The sequence below is a fragment of the Chenopodium album genome, chromosome 20 (genome assembly GCF_948465745.1).
Source record: "Chenopodium album chromosome 20, dcCheAlbu1.1, whole genome shotgun sequence".
Taxonomy (NCBI): domain Eukaryota; kingdom Viridiplantae; phylum Streptophyta; class Magnoliopsida; order Caryophyllales; family Amaranthaceae; genus Chenopodium; species Chenopodium album.
This window is the reverse complement of record NC_137853.1, coordinates 4,247,300-4,266,022: the sequence shown is the minus strand read 5'-3', so window position 1 is coordinate 4,266,022 and position 18,723 is coordinate 4,247,300. Positions and strand designations below refer to the sequence as shown.

General features: G+C 35.4%; 2 protein-coding genes across 2 annotated transcripts; one reads left to right on the top strand and one right to left on the bottom strand.

The window, feature by feature from the left end:
• Nucleotides 1-4,513: 4,513 nt before the first annotated feature.
• On the bottom strand, nt 4,514-9,447 carry LOC145597790 (phosphatidylserine decarboxylase proenzyme 1, mitochondrial-like). The gene is made up of 12 exons (XM_081654035.1): nt 9,122-9,447; nt 8,934-9,022; nt 8,414-8,467; nt 8,220-8,285; nt 8,016-8,076; nt 7,759-7,868; nt 7,409-7,662; nt 6,916-7,022; nt 6,316-6,383; nt 5,668-5,745; nt 5,190-5,312; nt 4,514-4,942 (listed from the first exon to the last, which is right to left on the bottom strand). Exons 1-12 carry the CDS (start codon nt 9,300-9,302, stop codon nt 4,769-4,771), a joined length of 1,365 nt encoding a protein of 454 aa, XP_081510161.1. The 5' UTR covers nt 9,303-9,447; the 3' UTR covers nt 4,514-4,768.
• A 2,283-nt stretch (nt 9,448-11,730) lies between these two features.
• LOC145597791 (uncharacterized) lies at nt 11,731-18,373 on the top strand. The gene is made up of 7 exons (XM_081654036.1): nt 11,731-12,101; nt 12,200-12,370; nt 16,689-16,853; nt 16,947-17,111; nt 17,458-17,592; nt 17,727-17,824; nt 17,924-18,373. Exons 1-7 carry the CDS (start codon nt 11,883-11,885, stop codon nt 18,114-18,116), a joined length of 1,146 nt encoding a protein of 381 aa, XP_081510162.1. The 5' UTR covers nt 11,731-11,882; the 3' UTR covers nt 18,117-18,373.
• The last annotated feature ends 350 nt before the right edge of the window (nt 18,374-18,723 follow it).

Sequence of the window (18,723 nt, the reverse complement as noted above, 5' to 3'; positions counted from 1 at the left end):
CTTTGGATTATTCTGGAATAATCCGAACTTTAGGGGTCTTCTTTTTCTTCAATCCCAAATACTGGTTACCGGTTGAATGGGTTATTATTATTATTTTTTTTTTTTTAGATTAAAGTGACACGTGTTGCAAGTTAATTAGTTAAAAAAATTTAATAAAAAAAACAACAAAATTAAAAAAAAAATCATAAAAGCCTTGAATCCAACCACCAACCACGGAGGCCAGCCACTAGCCATGAAATCCGGCCAGCCAAGAAACCCGACCACCAACCACGAATTTCAGCCACCAGCCACAATTTCCGGCCACCAGGCATGAAATCTGACCCCAACCACGAAATCCACCCAAACGTAACTCCTTTTCATTCTCTCTCCTCTCAATTCCCCAGCCACGAACTCCGGGCTGGCATACCGTCACGTAATTCACTTGAAACCCCTCCCTTAATCCCGAAAACAACTGACCCGCCCCTGAATTAGCGTGACTTCCATGAATTTGCGATTTTGGGGTAATGGTGGCTGCGATTTTGGGGTTTCGGTGAGGGTTTCCATGGCTGCGAACTTGGGGTTTCGGTGGTTGTGTTGGGGAATTGGAGGGGGTTTCGGGGAAGGGTAAAACGGCGACGCAAGGTGTGGGGGATAGGCGGCTGTTCGGGCTGTTTCGTTGGTGGAGCAACAACGGCCACCCTCCTTCCGCAGGGGGTTTATTGCGCTCTTGTGGATATGGAAGGAGGAGGTTTCAACGGTGGTGCAGGGGGAGGTGGTGGCTGTCAAGGCTGGGCTAGGGAGTGGCTGTTGGGATGGTAGGGGACTGTTTGGTGGCAGAGGTGTGGGTCTGGAGAAGGAGGGGCAGCGGGCTGGCCATGGTGGTGGAGGTTAAGGTTGGCCGTGGGGGAAGGGGAGGTTGATTGGTTTTTCTGATTTTTATTTTTTTGTTTTTTATTTTTTTTTAATTTTTATGTCTAGACCAATCAACACTTGACACGTGTCAAGTTACCTGATATATTAGGTCATTGATTTTTGTTGACCGGTTTGGAATTGAAGAAAAAGAAGACCCCATAAAGTTTGGATTATTCCAAAATAATCCAAAGTTGGGATTATTCTAGGAAAATGCATGAAAGTTGGGATTATTATTTCTAATTTTTCCAAAACATAAAGGAGCAATTTGGGTGAAGAAGAAGAATTACCCGATTCCTTCTTCTATCATCTATCATCATCAAAACACAAATTCCAGAAAATCCAGATCTTCTTGTGTTCTTCATCACTCAATAATGCCGGTAAGTTAGCTTCTTTCTAGAATCTTCTACCGATTTTGGCATCCTTTAATTATTGAATTAGATCTCTGACTGAATTTGGAAAATGGCAGGTTGGAAAATTGATAGAAGTAGAACCACCAAGTCCATTGAGATACTTGATCGGAGCAATGGTGATGATGATCGGCGTCGTATTGCCGCTTGGTTACATGATGTTCCGCAATAAGCGTGTTCCTTCTTCTCCTTCTTTCTCCAAACAGACGTAGGTATTTTTTTCCAGAATTTGATTGCAATTTCATTTTAGTTTTGATTTAGGTTTTCTCCAATATTTTAGGATTTTGATTGTATATTTTTGAGAATTAGTTTGAAAATTGAGTAATTGGATGGTAGATTGATTCATTTCATTGTGTATTTTGGCATCCTATGAGTGATTTATATGAATTTGGTTTTGATCTTGTCATTTGTGTCGACATTGTTTTGGAAGGATTTTGAAGGGTGTGATTTGGTTGTATTTTTCAGGAACAAAGGGTTGATATAGAGCAATTTTGATGTTAGAAGTGATTTTAGATTTCGTCGGCGTGTTCATTTGGGTACTAAAGAGTGACATGAGTAAAAGGGTAATGTAATGCACTGACTGATCCATATAGTGGCAATGTAAATGTATGGTCATATGAAATTGTTAATTGTTGTTATATGAGAAAGAGATTATGAAATTTTTCAGAAGTGTTCATTGCACAATATTGATGTATTGCTGCCTTATTGTTTCTTTAGCTTAATTCAAATTCAGTTATATGGAATCTTGATGACTCCCTTTGCCTTCTTATATTGAATATTAAAAAGTTAACTAGATCGATGTTGCTGCACACCTCATGGTTCCCATTTACTTTGGTTCTTGAAATTCCTACATGAAACTCTCTTAAATTGTTGAACACTGAACCTCTTCTAATCATGTTGAACTTGAGATGCATTTGATGCGAGCTGTGGAGATTTATCCAAGATATTATTTTCCTTTCCTTTAGATAATACAGTCCAGAGACTTGTCTTTCAGAAACTAGATTAGAGTTGCATTTTGAAACTTAAGCGTAACCTAACTTCCCTTGTTTGTATTTTGTTATCCATATGAACAATTCTAGTGTTTAGTGGCTTAGAAAAGTGGTTGGCTTATCACCGGATTGGCAGACTGTTGCCATATTGGATTTAAAAAGCTGGTTACCTTGGCAGTATGGTGGTGCAAGTGGGATTAAATGTGCAGATTTTCTATGTAGTTTCTTCCCTTGGGTGGTTTAATTCCTTAGAATTTATGCTTTGTTTGGATAGCAAAGAAGAAAGGAAAGGAAGGGGAGGGGAAGAGGAGGAAGGGAAGGGAAAAGAAAGGGAGGGGGAGGTTAGATCCATTTTCCCTCCAAATCTCTCCAATTTGGAGGGATTATGCTTATTAAGAGAGAGGGAAAATGGATCCCTCCCTCTCCTTCCCCTTCCTTCCTCCAATCCTTTACCCAAACAAGAGAATTTATCCCCCTCCCTTTCTCTTCTCTTCTTTTCCTTCCATTTCTTTCTATCCAAACAAAGTGTTAGGGTCTCTATTTTGCAAGTCTAAGTGAATTATAATGAGCAGCATGCTTGACTCCCTAGGATTGGGGTTAGGGTCGGTGTGTGGGTTATGGTAAATGGTGCCACTTCTGTACTTGGTTTATGTCGGTGTGCCCTATGCTGAGAGAAATGTGATGATAATTCTGTTAGGGGGTGTCCTTCAAACTAAGCGTTATAGAGAATCTCCAACGACAAACTAATTGCCAAATTAGGTTTTAAATTTGTCATGCCATATGAGATTTCAAGCTATTCCCCTTGCTAGCTAGTTTTTATCCCTATGGACAGCTACTAGCTTGCTATTTAAATAGATCACACTTATCAATAGGTTGGCTTCTTCTTCCTCTTTTTTGTCAAGGAGCTACTTTTTCATTTCAACTCCAATGGTTGAGCTAGTAGCTTGGAGCTTTGTAAAATACAAGTCCTTAGCAACAACCGTTGGAGTATACAGGACCTATCACCTATGGCTTATTCACCATATTCGTAAATTTCTCCTCACTGATTTTTCATGATGCTTGTTCATTTAAAGCACAGCTTCTGTCAATTATCATAACTGGGAATTCCTATTTGTGACAGCAATGAGTAGTTCCACTATTTTTCATTAAGTAATGCCTGTGATCATATTTCTTTTTCAATCAATAGAGAAGAATGGCTTACCCTGAAGGTAAGCTATCTGATTCATGCAGCTACTGTTGTTCTGTGATGAGAAGGTTTGACATATCTCAGAGTGGACTTGCGGAAAATTGACCCAAAATACCCTACCCCTCCATTTGGCCTAGAAAGTCTAAATATATCCTCAGTCGGAGCTCTGTGTATATGACTATGCCTTTACTTGCAGGTTGGAACACATACTAATCCCCCACCTTCTAGTAAAGAAATTTGCTGATCATAATCCAAAATCGGAATGTGCTGATCTGCTAGTGACCGGGGATCCGCAGCTCTTGCTAACTTTCTGTAAAATTACGCCGTACTTTGCTATGGCATGCAAATATTACATCATAATATCATATGAATATGAATTTTTATTTATTTTTATTTTTTTTGAAAGAAATTTCATATGAATATGATTAATTGACTTTCCATTTATTACAAATAAGGTTTGCTATAATTTGAGAAGCAGTTATTTTATAAATCCACCTCGTTCTGTTTGTTGAATTTTAGCCATAAAGATAATGCATTTTTACATGATACAAGTATGCGTGATACATGTTATTGTATCTGGTACTACCAGCCTGTTGACAAGAAAACCCTATTAGTAGCCCAGACATAATCTAATGCAGAAGAATCATGCAAGTTCCCATTACTGTTGTAGACAGATGGAAATGGAGACATGAGATGAATTGGAATGCCCTCTACACCTGATCAATCAACAGAAGAATGAGTTTGTGATCAGATGCTCTACGCCTAAAAGAAAAGAGATCAAATATAGTATTATACTACTCCCTCCGTTCCACAATGATGTTCTTGTTTTGAACTTTTGACTTTTTTAAGAAAGAGAGAATCTTCTAAATTTCTCTTAATCTATAAGAATAAATATAATCATGTGGGATCTAGTTTGATTCGTTTTAGTGAGTAGATTATTAATATCTAACTTTTATAATTTTTGCTAGTGTGAGATTAAATATATTTGCGGTCAAAGTTGGGTCAAAATTTACATCGATTTACGAAACAGGAACATCATTCTGAAACGGAGGGAGTACATAATATGGACCAATGAGCCTCAATATAGGTGTTTAGTGTATAATATATCCCCTCTTTACAATTAGGCAATCAATTGAATTTCACATAAAATCATACATTAAATTCTAAGTGGGGACTATATGCGTATATATTTGTTAGTTATGGCTCTCTCAATAGTTGCAATGGGCAAAACTTCTATGATATCTTCTGTCACCTAAAAAAAATTTGTGTGTTCCTACTAGTTTCATTATATGACCTCATTCTTTTTTCTGTGAATCATTCCATCTCCCAAGGGCTTCTCCCACATGGATTCTGTCACCACGTTTGATGTTGAATCGGAAGTCTGTTGATGGTGTGTTGTCTTTTGTTGATTTGGCTACCGGAGCCTGAAAGACAAGTACCACTGTTGATCCCATGTTGAAAGCTGCAACCTGTATATTTTGATAATGTAATGAAATTACCAAGACTATACTCGCAAACAGATCCCAAAAACATACGAGACTTGAGGCTAACAGTCATCACTCATCAGCAGTCATACAAAAACTCAACAAATGAAAGGAAACACCATCAAAACATCGAATCGAATGATAATAATATTAAAGGCCATTAACCTCTAAATATCAAGAAAATCTGTAAGGGTAAAGTAACTTTGAAGAGAGATTGGATTTCATTTCTAACCTCTTCTCCTTTCTTAACCATACAGCCAACACCTTCTCGTTCATACACGCGCTCCTCAGGTGGCTCTGACTGTAGAAACTTCTTTCTAGGACGATTTGTCCGCAGCTCTGGCTCAATGTAAAGCTGATGTTCAAGGAAGTAAATCATGAGAAGAATTGATAATTTAAAAAGTCAATAAAAAGTCTGAAATTTGCAGAAGTTAGCTATTAGCTATTACTATTAAGTACACAGCTTGCTTCCGGTCATCAAGGGTTCAAAAAGGTTAGTATTTTTTACATAAAGGGTGGTCTTACGACTCTTACAAATAGCACGTACCATTTTATAAAAAAATTTAATAAAAAATAAATAAAAAATAAAAATAAATAAATAAATAAAATAATAATAAAAAATACCAAGCAACATAAAACAAAGGGCACCAAATTAAATACAAAAAATAAAATCTCTAGCGTAAAACAATTAGAGATAGAGATACGATTACCTCAATAGAACCAATGTTTGTAGCACCTATTGCTGCAAGTGCTAGATACCCTTGTTGCCACTGACCTTCCAGCACAATCTGGTTTAGACGAATAATAAACAGAGAAAACCTCATTAGCAAAAATGTGAAAAGATCATGTACAAATTCTAAAAACACATGTTATCTAGCTTCTTAGTGTACAAAATCATGTTTGCAGCTGGCCAGCTGCAGTGTCACTCATAATATTAGGAGCTGAAAAGCATTTTAGTGGCTGGCTAGGGATGTGGTGTAAAAGACTAGTGGCCTGCATATGAGTATATGACTCCTCTGGGACTTCAAGACAAATTAATCTCGTAAGTAATATGGTAAAATGAGCAATTTGCTTGTTGTATTAGACTTTCAACCACATGCAAACTGTAGAAGAAGGTGTTACTATGTCTACCATTGGCTGTACCTTGACTTTTAGCTAGTTTTCACCCGCCACAAATAACAGAAAAATGAAATTAGTGGTTATTCCTAGTGCCAATGATGACCATTATAAGAAGCAGATTAGCCCAGTTTGACACTAGCAATAAGAAAATTTCTCCTTAATCATCAAATGATTCTGCTGAGTACATTTTCTAGTCTTTCTACAGCTATGAAAGTTATGAAATTAAGAAGTTTGTGTACCCTTTCATTCTCGACATATAGGTTTCTGATTGTCCTAGTAGCACGCTCATTCACAGGATAAAGGCGACCTACAACAATAAAGATGACAATCTTATAGTTAAAACCACCAAATAAAGGAAGGTGATAGCTGAAGTAAATTTTAAAAACAAATAGCAACAGCAGAAAATGCATAACACCGTGCAGTTAGCCTTGCTCAGGTCAGTTTATTATGGCTAAGTGGATCAGCCGGTAAGTATATAAGCATTCAACCAGCAAGGTCCAATACAAAAATTAAGATGAAGGATTAATAAATGTTTATGGTAAAACAAAGCAGCTTAACATCCTAAGAAGACAAAATATGAGCATGTAGCCTAATCTTTCAATTCAAGCTATTGCTTGCCAAAAGGCAACCTAAATTGAGCGCATAACTAGGCTAGGCAGAATATTAAGTAAATACTATCAGCTGATAGTATCATGAAGATTACATGAGAAATAACAACATTCTGTTTCAAGAAGCTGAAGTTGGCTATCCAAACCATGACTATCTAAATTATTCCTCTCCGTACAGCAAATTGTTCTAGATAGAGCTTTCCCTACAGTCAAACTGAATTTTTGAATCACCTGAAAAATGTCTGCGGACAAGAACATTCCAGTCAACAGGTGAATGTATACGATGGTAGTCTCCAGGGCTTAGGTACAAGACACAATAAAAAAGACCTTTCATTGGACTGCAAAATAAATCATAATTATTAGCAGATGTGGCAATTTATGTATATGTGACTGTGTACTTGTAAAAGGAATGAAACATAGCAGGCACACATCAATGATAAAAAAAAAAATTATAAGACCAAATACCTGCATAAAGAGATAACTACAGTATCAACAATGCAATGGAAGCAAATCAAAGGTCAATATATGGCCCGTGCATGAGCAACAATAAGAACACAGAACAAATAAAAAGAAATTGACTAGCCACAATGCTATCTCTTCTACCCTTGACAAAGAGCAATTACCAAGAGCAATATCAAGGTGTAGAAGATATCAAGATAATACTGAACAAATTCTTTGAAGCATCAAAAGTGTGAAAATTATGTAGTCTGAATAGCCTCTTTACCTAGCAGGTACTGGTTCCTGAAATTTGGGAGAAGAAAAAGATACTCTCCACCATGACTTCTTAGTTTGATCCTTGTGAACATTCTCTACTTCACTGCTCTTTTCAACCACGTCTTTCCCAGATACCATGGGAAGGAATGAATTTAGTCCAAGAAGAGCAGACACAGAATAGGAAAAACCTTTAACTTGCTCAATCATGGCACCAGGTTCTTTCAACTCCCCAAATCTCACAACAATGCCATCCACAGGGCTGATCTGTCATCACAAACGAGCACCATATAATGAACAAAAGGCAGATAATAAAAATGCAGGTTAGACATATAAAGAAACCAAAAAGTTGTTACCAGTTACCAGGCATTGATAATCATTGTCTATAGGTCTGCAACCTTCTCTCAGCCTCCGAGCAAAGAAATCCCGCATAGATGGGTATTCTTCCAGAGGCAAAGCCACTTCCTCTAAGTCTGCAAATAAAAACCTCTCATAAAACTCCTTGCAGGAAGCTTACATTTCTCAAGCTCACAACAGCCCAAAACAAATAAAGACAGTGATTTCATCATTGATGTCAAGTGAAAAAAGTGGAGCACTAAAAGCAATGCAAATGATTTTACTTGAATGAAATGCCCGTGCCCATGCTCTGTAAACATATGGTCGCATTTTTACAGGAAGTTCCTGCGATAAATTACACAAGAGAAGATTCATTTTGACCACTACAGGCAGCACATCATGTTATGAAATATCAACAGCAGATGGTTTATATTCATAAGGTAAACAACTTTCTCTGGTTACAAATTGAAGTGAAAGTTTTAACTCACCACACTCATTAAGGAGCCCCACATACGAGAAATAGTGCGTAGGGGTAGAAGTCCCAAAAATGAAGCCTAATACATGCATAAAAAGAATATCCAAAAAATGTTAAACAAGTACTCGTACTCATATCGAATTTATGAATTAATTTTAATAAATGTCGACGTCAAAAGACAAATAGACAATTAAACAAGCACATTACCTTTGCATCAGGCTGGAACCCAGGTTCGAATCCTTTCTCCTTTGCCTCCTCAACCTATCAACAAACAATTTCAATGTCAGGCGCTAAGACACTATCTCAAAACCAACATACATTTCACAAATCACAAGCATGAACTGAACTTATGGAGTAAAATTAAAACCAGGAAAAGATATATCCTCTTCATTTGAATTACACACATCCAAACCTTTTGAAATTAATTGCCCTGAACTTCACTTATTTGAAATCTTGGCATGAAATTAATAGCCCAAAACCTAAACTATTTTATGACAAATGTAATTTATCCAAATCAAATTAGCCACGAACTTATCTAGATCAAATAGCCATGAACAAAGCTTAAACAATCTAATCAACAGCTAAAATCGTCAACAGAAAATAAGAGTTTAATTATGGAGCTACAGTTTAATCCATTTAATACTAATTATACAAAAAAAAAAATCAAAATAAGTTCATAAATAAGCATAACATTAATACAGAAAAATAAAATGTATGGAAAAATGACCTTCTTATCATCGTAAAGACGACGAGCATGAAGAGCACCAAGCATAAGTATAGTAGCCACAGTTGCGCCAGGCAACAAAAATGTATTTCCTGCAAAAATTATTTCAAGAAAATTAAAATTAAATAAAATTGATGAGCTTAAATTACTGAAAATTTCAAAATAAATTTACAGAAAAAGGAGATAGAAACCATTAGAGCTGCTGCTGTTGCTGTTATGGCCGTCGTTAAGAGCAGCTTTAGCAGAAGAAGAAAAGGTACGAAGCTGGTTGAGGAAGAAGGGATTGAAATTGCGACATTGAAGTAGTTTGAGACTGGAAATTCGATAGATATTATCGAATACTGGGAATTTGAGATGAACCCTAAATTTCATTTTGGGAGTCTTCTTTGCTTATGATTTTACAGGTACTGGAATTTGTTGCAATACATGGAAGTAGCAGTTGTCTTGGAGGCCAAGACAGTAACAGGCGCTGCGGAATGCCGGTTCTAATACAGTAATACTTGTTCTGTTGTTCAAGTGATATTGTACTACGGAGTATTGATTTATTTATTCAATTACATGATTCCCGAGCCATGTACGGAAATTAATGGTACCCCTTCGTCCCTAAATTACATTCCTACTTCGTTTTATTATGTGAGGAATATATGCTAGAAATAAAAATGTAATTTAGGGACAAAGGGAGTAATTAAAATTTAAATCTACAAACAAGTTATGACTTATGAGTACTAGGTTAGACCCCGTGGCATGCACGGAATTTTTTAATAACTAATTTTAAATTAACATTGTATAAGTAAATTTACATATGTGAATATTATGATGGATTATAAAATAGCCTATTTGTCAAGCAAGTCTTTTATAATATGCATTTGATTGTGGAAGGATACATGCATACATCAAATATTTTTATTTATGTAAATAAGAAATTTGTTTTATATTTAAGTTTATAATTGGCAATAAATATTAGGACGGATCAAATCTTTTATTTATGTATTTGTTTTTTAAATGGATTTTTTACAAAATTTAAAAATATAGTCAACACACCAGGAAATGACACGTGTCATTGCTGGTGTGTCTTTTAGTATATAGTATTGATTAGACTGACTAATTTTATAAGAGGTTGTACAAGTTAATTACCAAAATAAACTAATTTTGATCATGTGTCAATTAATACATATATAAGTGTCAATAAAATCTATATCTATACTTATATATTAAAAAGCGTTCCTAAAATCGTTTATGTGCCACGTCATTCCCATCTCATAGCGTTGTGCCACATCATCACTTAATGACATGTCATTACCAATTAACAAATCATTCCAACTATTATTTATAGATTAATATTAAAAAGCATTTGATGGGTTTTGAACACTAGACCTTGAGGATACAAAATCTAACTCTTTACCATCTTATCTAATAATAATTCATGTTATCTATACAAATGAATATAACTATAAATGACACACACCAATTGAAAAGAAAGCGAGGTTTGAAAAAAAATTAAGAGAAATAAAATCAACATTTCTCAAACAATAGGGTATTAAAAATTGCTTTCTATACTCTTTCTTAATTAGTCACATTATGTTTAGCATTTATGCATAACATACATAATGGATGATAATATATTTCATAAAGAAACAATTTAATCAAAGTGGTAACCCGGCGCAATGCCCGGGCCGCACACTAGTTACATGTTGATTCCAATAATAAATGATGAAGAAAGGGGAAAAAAAAAAAAAAAAACTTGATTGATGACACTGTGAAGTACGTCACCATTGGTACATGTTTTCTAGTGACGTACGCCCCCAAGTTTAGCACAACTTCTCTCGTAAATTCGTAATTCATGCACCCAAACTCGAAGGATGATATTGCTACAAGAACAAATCAAATCTCAAAGGATTGGTTTTATGTTTGATGTGTTTAGGCTTTCAATCTTCTCCGTGTCTAATATATGGAGACTTAAGAGAGTATATTTATATGAGAGCTATCATTCGCTCGTCTGCTAGCTATAGCCCAGCCTTGCCACAAGCAATCATGCTTTCGAGCTATCACTCACTCGAGCTATAACTTGGTCTTGCCACAACAATGTGAGCATTTGAGCTATCGCTCACTCACTTGCGAGCTATAGCTTATACATGCAGCGCTAAATTTGATCAAGTGAGCTATAACTCGCGAGAAAAATATATATATATATATATATATATATATATATATATAAGAATAAGTTAGTAATTTTTTTAAAAATAAAATACAAAGTGTTTTATAGTGTTTAAATTTACCTGCAGCCTAATAGTTGGAATATTACCTTGTCTTCCAAAGGTCATGGGTTCTTACCTTACCCAACATTCATTTTTTTTGCTCATGTCAACATATCTCATTCATGATGTGAGAGATATGCCTTAAGGCTGGACTAAACAAGTAAGTAGAGTAAGCACAAACATAGAAAAACCATCTCATTCGTGATGTGAGAAATATGGCTTAAGGCTTGATTAAGCAGAGTAAGCACAAACATAGAAAAAGGCTTCACATATGTACACAATCAACCATTTTTCGTGACATGGGTTGGATTGTGCCTAACACCAAAAAAAAAAAAAAAAAAAAAAGTCAAGCATGGTACATGAACCGTTAATTCGTTATAATTACCGTACCGGATTGTCTTTTGCTCGGATCTAAGTAGACACACTTTAAGCTAATCCAGGCCAAGTGCCATCTTAATTCACAAAAAAAAAAAAAAAAGTGCCATCTTAAATTAATTAGTTAATATAGTAACATAATTACCCACGTATCTAACCATTCTCTCATCCAGTTACAAACTCTACCCATTTTCCACTTGACCAGTATCCACCAAAAACGCCAAATTCATTCTGCCAAAGAAATTGAATTCACATAATTTCGTAAAAACTCAATCCCAATTGAACTGAACACTCCCACACTCACGATCTTTCCTCCACAACAATGGCGACATCAGCAGCAGCAGTAGAAGTAGCAGAGCAGGAGAAGAAGACAATAGTAAAGTACGGAATAATAGGAGTAGGAATGATGGGTAGAGAACACCTTATCAACCTCTACCACCTCCGCGATCACGGTGTCTCCGTCGTCTGCGTCGCCGACCCTCACCCTCCTTCCCTCGATTCTGCCCTTGATCTTGCTCACTCCTTCAATTGGCCCCTTCAGGTATGATTTTCACTTCTAATTTTGCTATGAAATTAAAATGATGTTTGAATTTGATTGTTGTTTGGTTCAATTTTTAATGGGTGTTGTTTGGATGAAAGGTGTTTTCAGGGCATAAGGAGATGTTGGATAGTGGGTTGTGTGATGTTGTGATAGTTTCATCTCCAAATATGACCCATTATCAAATTCTTATGGATATTATTGCTCATCCTAAGCCTCATCATGTTCTTGTTGAGAAGCCTCTTTGTACCACTGTCCCTCATTGCCAACAGGTATGTTTCTTATTACATTGCCCGGACATGGGTACTTGTGAGTTATGTCGGATATGGGTACATGTTTAAGTCTCAAACTTGCCAATTTTGCGAAAATTTTATATGAATTGTATCCATGTTTAGTATTGAGAATCCAACATTAGACTTGAAATGAAATTATGTAACTAAGTTTTCTGCATTATATATTTGTATTATTGCTTTACTTTATCATGAATTTATGATTATACTATTAGAGGGTGTTTGGTTTGTGTATTTTTTGGATTGAAAATGAATTCAATTAAACCAATACCGTTATCGTGTGTTTGGTTTGAAGGCATGGTAACAACTACCATTACCTAAGGGTAATGGTTACCCTTTATTTGTTACCTCTCAAAAACTTGGTGTAACAAATACCCTTATCATAATACCCTTTCCATGGTTAAACCAAATAAATGAATAGATAAAAGCTAAATGATTCATTTTCCCTTCTTATTTGTTTCCTTTCCACTCCGTTTTCATTTACCGAACCATACGCCCCCTTAAATTGTACTGTGTATGTGGTGTAGTGGTGGCAAATTGGCAATCAAATAATCTAGAATTTATAGTGTATAGAAAAATCTTATACAAAAATCTAGAGAAGAGAATTCTAGTTGTAAGTAGAAAAATTTTCAACTAAATCCAAATACAAGAATAATGTAGCAAAGAACTAACATTCTCCACTATAAATACAGGTTTATGAGTGGAAAAACAATGATATTCCACCAAAGTCATGGGAACACTTAGGAGTACAAAAGTATTCACACGGTAGTGAGTGACATGAACTCAACCTTAACTCTCACAAATTAGAAATATGAGTATTTTAGAGTAAGTCTCCTACCAAAAATGTGCTAATTTGTTGTATTTTCATTAAACTTTTGCGTACGTTCCACAAAAAATGTGTAAATTTATTGTATTACGTTAGGATTTATTAAACTTTTGTACGCGTTCTATCAAATATATATAAATTTATTGTATTATTAAACTTTTACGTACGTCCAAATTTTATCACTATTAAGGTTACACTTGGACCTATCAAGATTTTAAACTGATTAAAATTGTTATTACAACTCTATATTCATATTTAAATTGTGTTTGACTTACTTCTTACTTTGTATTCGTTCCATTTGATGCACTCGGAATCTTAGAAATGCTTTTACCTCACATTGAAATATAGAGTATTTTGATGAAAAATGTTAATACTGTTACAAAAATACTACCAAAATGTGACCATCTAATATGTATGGGAGAGAGTGAAAATGGAAAGTAAGATAATGATTTTTTTTCGGCTATCCTTTATTGGATTGAGATTTGAGGATCCAAAAGGTTGGAAATTTTTTTCAAAAAAATAGTGACTTATTTTTTTTTAAAAAAAAATTGTAGTGCACTTGCTGTAATGAAAATAAAAAAATAAAAAACGTGCATAATACATTTCTTTATAAAAAGAAATTGGGTTTTTCTCATTGATAACCATATGTCCTATTAGCCCATCCCATATACTATTGCGCATTCTCATTATTGGTAACATTTTTTTTTTAATTTTTAATTTTTTATTTTTTATTTTTAAAATAGAATTTTCTTAAATAGAATTGAACTTATAATTTTTATCAAATATTTTATTATAATTAACCTTTAATCATGATTAACTAATTAACTCCAACACCATACCCTCACCTTTATCAACACTATCACTGCCGCCTTTAGTCCTTCACCACAACCTCCACCAGTGCAGACACCTAGCCACCACCTTACCACCTGTCCCTCTCTCCCTAACACCCATCCGCCTCTCCCCTTCCCCTTCTCCTTGAACCACCCTAAGTTGCACTTCCTCCACCCTTCGAACAGACCAACCCCTCCTTTTAAAATGCTCAACCACCTCTTCAGCTTCCATATCCCCTACCCAAAGAGGTGTGAGGAGAGAGGGAAGGCAAAAAGGTGTTAGGGATTTCTAGCTTGAGCTCGCTTAGGGTTTTAGGGGTAAGGAGAGGGACGATTGAGGATTTTTCGAGAATGGTTAGGGTTTCTAAGGTTTCGTGGTGGGGATGGGGATAATGCGGCTGGGTTTGAGGGAAAGGGAGAGTAAAAGGGAGGGAATAGGGGTGGGGGAAGGGTCGTAAGTTGGTGTCCGGTTGTTTTTGGTGGCGGGGTTGAGGAGAAGGATGGTGAAGACGGTGAGGGTATACGTGGGTAGGGCCGAATCACCCTTACTGAGTTAGTCATTTCGGCCCGCCAAGGAAGGCTGGTTGATTTTCCATCCACTCAATCTATCCCGAACTCTATCAACAATATATTTCTAATTTCGGTAACTCGCTCATGGAGTAATGGAACACCAAGATACTTGCCTAGGTTAGATGTAAGAGAGAACCCAAACTCCCATTTATTTTACTATGATTAATCAATTTTGGGTTGATTATGTGAAAATTATTAAACATTGTCTTATTAGAGAAAATTAATTATTTCAATGCTATTTAAGAGATTTTTGAAAAAAATTTGCTACAAATAAGAATGCGCAAATGTATATAGCTATCAATAAGAAAAACCCAAAGAAATTTATAATCTATAACATAAGGGTCTGTTTGGTATCATTTTATGTTTATAGTTTTTAGTTTTTATAAAACACAAAACTGATTTGGTTTTATTTTTTTTGTTTTTCAATACATAATTCCTAAAAACTACTCGTATTTCGTACTGTACTTTAGAGCATCTCTTACCCCCCCCCCCCCCCCACCCAAAAAAAAAAAAAAAAAAAAAAAAAACTTTTAGACTCTTATTCATCTTCATGACAATATCTATCGTCATCATCTCTGCTATCAACCCACACATTGTTCTTTCCCTCCTCCTCCTAACCATCTAAGCTTTCATTCACTCATCCAACTTGGTGCTATAATTTTTCAGTTCCTTGTTAGCCTTGAGTGTATGGTAGATTTCTTATCACCAAATTAAAAACTGAAAAAACCAAGATCAAATTTAGAAAATAAAGAGGACAGTCAACTTAATTCACAGTTTCAATAAACATTTACAAATTAGAATAATCACCATGGAAACCTGTGATACACAGCTTCAGAAAAATTTTATGAAAGAAATTTTTTACTTATTATAGTTGGAAAGTAAATTGTGTAATAATTAGTATAAATCTTGAAAAAATTAAGATAAAAATTAAAAAACAAGAAAAGTTAAGGCGTAAAGCATGCTATCTAAGCTATTATTTTATAAAAATGCTATCTAAATTCTTAGAAAAGACTTTTTATTGATTATTATATTTTTTTAAGGAAAAGATGTGGGGCACCAAAAAAAAAAAAAAAAGGGCCCTGAGCCATTGCTCATGGAGCTCCTGCCATTGGGCGGCCCTAGTTATGGAAAGGAGTGCATGTTGTACTTAACTTTGTTTTCTACATAGTGAGGCAAATTTGAAATGCCAGAAAATCTGAATTAGGTTCTTTCAATGTCCATGAATTTCTCTGCTGCTACATTGTCCCTCAATGAACAGTGTAATACGTCTGTAGTTGGTTGCACCATTATCCAATATTGACTTTCACAACATCATAGGCAACCTTGAAGGAAGAATTTGATGCCCAAACTGCATCACATGAGTTAAGTAACATTAGGAAGTGAGGAACCCTCACATTAGCTCTTTTGCTTTACAGCTAACTGCAATTGTAGCAGATACAATAGATCAGAAAAAGTTTTTCAGAAATTTGGATGCTCAACAATGGACGTGGCATTGTTGTGTTGAACTGTTATTGTACATGGTGATAGAGCCAATAGAGGGGTTATAAGTTCTTACACCATACTCCTTATCCCACCCGATGGTATTCCTTATTAAGTAATCACTGACAAGCAAATACTAGAAAGTCAGACTGAAACAATAGGATATCTGTGTGCAGCATTCAGTCCCTTGTGTCCAAAACTCTTTCTGATCCTTGCCTACTTTGGAATTTAATTAAGGATGATCATATATATAGCTCATGCAGATTGATTATGTATAAAGATTGTTTCATGTACTTTTGGACTTATTTGTTGCATGATAAATTGATACTGCTTTCGCCTGTTTTCATGTTTATTTTTTGTACAGTCCATATGACTTGATTGAAGTATGGGTATGCATCTGAGTGTTTTAAAGGCTGATTCTGTAAATTTAGGACACTGGTTTTAAATACAGGAAGCCATATCTGAGTCCTGAGATGAAAGATCTGACATATTTTGTACTCATATTCTTTTGTTGGGGTGTTTCAAGTTTTCATCATGGGTATGGTTGGAATTAGTCGAGTCACAGGATACTCATAATCTAAGCTTTATTTTTCAGGTAGTAGATGCTGCCAAGAAAAGACCAGATATAATGGTGCAAGTGGGTTTAGAGTACAGATACATGCCACCGGTAGCCAAGTTGATAGAAATAGTTAAGGGAGGAGAAGTAGGTCCAATCAGAATGGTGGCAATAAGAGAGCACAGATTTCCTTTCTTGGTTAAGGTTAATAATGCTACAATTTTTTTGAACCAATCAGGCACTCACTGTAAATCTGTAATCCCTGGTTTTCTATCCTGTTTTATCGATCACATATAGGTCAACAACTGGAACCGATTCAATGCAAACAGCGGAGGGACTTTAGTGGAGAAATGTTGTCATTTCTTTGATCTCATGAGATTAATTGTCGGTGCAAATCCTGTTCGTGTGATGGGTTCTGGTGCCATGGATGTTAATCACAAGAATGAAGTTTATGATGGAAAGGTAGTCATTTTGCTCAGTGAAGTTGCTTATACTGTTATACATCTAATTGTTTAATGCAAAGTACAATATTATAAATGAGAAGAATGATGTTTGCAATGTCTGACTATGAGGAACTAACAGAAGGTAATGCATTAAGTGGGCTCATAATTTAAGGTTACATCAGTCAGAATGGTCATGAAAATTGGTAAAAAGGTGTCATCTGAGTCTTTACAGATCAAGATTCGCCTTTTAAAAAATTAAATTAAACAATTTTTGCACATTCTAGTATTTAGATCCTAGTTCACTTAAAATGGTTGGCAAAAGTTGTGATGTGGAGTCCATAACAATGTGGTTGCTTTTGAGACAGGTACCTGATATCATTGACAACGCATATGTTATTGTGGAGTTTGACAATGGCTCACGGGGCATGCTTGACCTGTGCATGTTTGCCGAGGGAAGCAAAAATGAGCAAGAAATATCTGTAGTTGGGGATGTAGGAAAGGTGAAACCTAACTGTTAAATCGACTCCATAGCATATCCAATTTGTTGTTTTTTCCACACAATCCTCGGAAAACCAGAAGTGGCATGTTGAGGTTTTGTTTTAATACTCATGAATCCTTGAAAATCTCATTTCAGGGTGAGGCCTTTGTTCCAGAGGGCATTGTGAGGTTTGGCACTCGAGAAGCAGGCAGGAATGGTGTGCAAACTATACAAACAGTAGATGAACGAATAAAGTAAACCAATCTTATCTTAATCCTATTGCTTTAAGATATAATGACCAATGTTAGTAAAATAGTGCTTCTCTAATTACATTATATTGCATTACATTGCAGATATGATGGATTACATCATGGTTCAAGTTTTTTAGAGCACCTAAACTTTTTGCAGGCCATTAGGAACAAAGGCACCCAGGCGCCTGAGGTGGATTTAATAGACGGGTTGATTTCGGTTGCTATTGGAGTTGCTGCACAGGTTTCAATTGAGCAGGGTAGGTTTGTTACAATGGAAGAGGTCTTAAAAGGTTGAGGTTGCTGAATAATCACCACCTCATCTATCTGTATAGACGTATAGTCTGGGAGAGTGTTTTAATATGCTCCTATTGGTCACTCTTTTCTGCATTGTCAGGGGTGAGTGCCTTTGTAAATCTCAGAATGTTGTTAAGAAATTATGGAGAATTATTTAAACTGTATAGTGTGTTATTTTAAGCAATTGTGACTTTTGAAAGTTGTCTACGAAGTATATAAGTATTGTAATATCAAGTAACTGAATATATATTTAACAAATCATCTCGTGAGGAGTTGCTGTCACAACTAGAAGTAATTTGTCCATGTATATGATGATTTTGATCATGGGGTTAGTGGACTCATAACCTAGAGTGCAAGTGTGCAACTATTTAGTAATGGGTAAACTATTGGCAAATACTTCGTATTATTCATAATAAATTTTTTACTGGTGAAGATGGAAAATAAAGAAAATAATACGATGGATATACTCATATTAGTCATATACACTACTAAAGTACTATGCTAACAACCCATTAATCCATTTAGCAAAATGATAATCATAGCTCTTAAGGAGTTAAAAATGGAAAAATAAACAAACAAAATATCTTATTAATTACACTAATTGTTCG

Excerpts from the sequence above, each read along its gene's own strand:
- LOC145597790 (XM_081654035.1), bottom strand. The coding sequence starts at position 9,302 with ATGAAATTTAGGGTTCATCTCAAATTCCCAGTATTCGATAATATCTAT. Across the intron at positions 8,286-8,413 it reads GGTTCCAGCCTGATGCAAAG|GCTTCATTTTTGGGACTTCT; the intron begins GTAATGTGCTTG and ends TGCATGTATTAG. Across the intron at positions 4,943-5,189 it reads TGGTTAAGAAAGGAGAAGAG|GTTGCAGCTTTCAACATGGG; the intron begins GTTAGAAATGAA and ends CAAAATATACAG.
- LOC145597791 (XM_081654036.1), top strand. The coding sequence starts at position 11,883 with ATGGCGACATCAGCAGCAGCAGTAGAAGTAGCAGAGCAGGAGAAGAAG. Across the intron at positions 12,371-16,688 it reads CTGTCCCTCATTGCCAACAG|GTAGTAGATGCTGCCAAGAA; the intron begins GTATGTTTCTTA and ends TTTATTTTTCAG. Across the intron at positions 16,854-16,946 it reads GATTTCCTTTCTTGGTTAAG|GTCAACAACTGGAACCGATT; the intron begins GTTAATAATGCT and ends GATCACATATAG.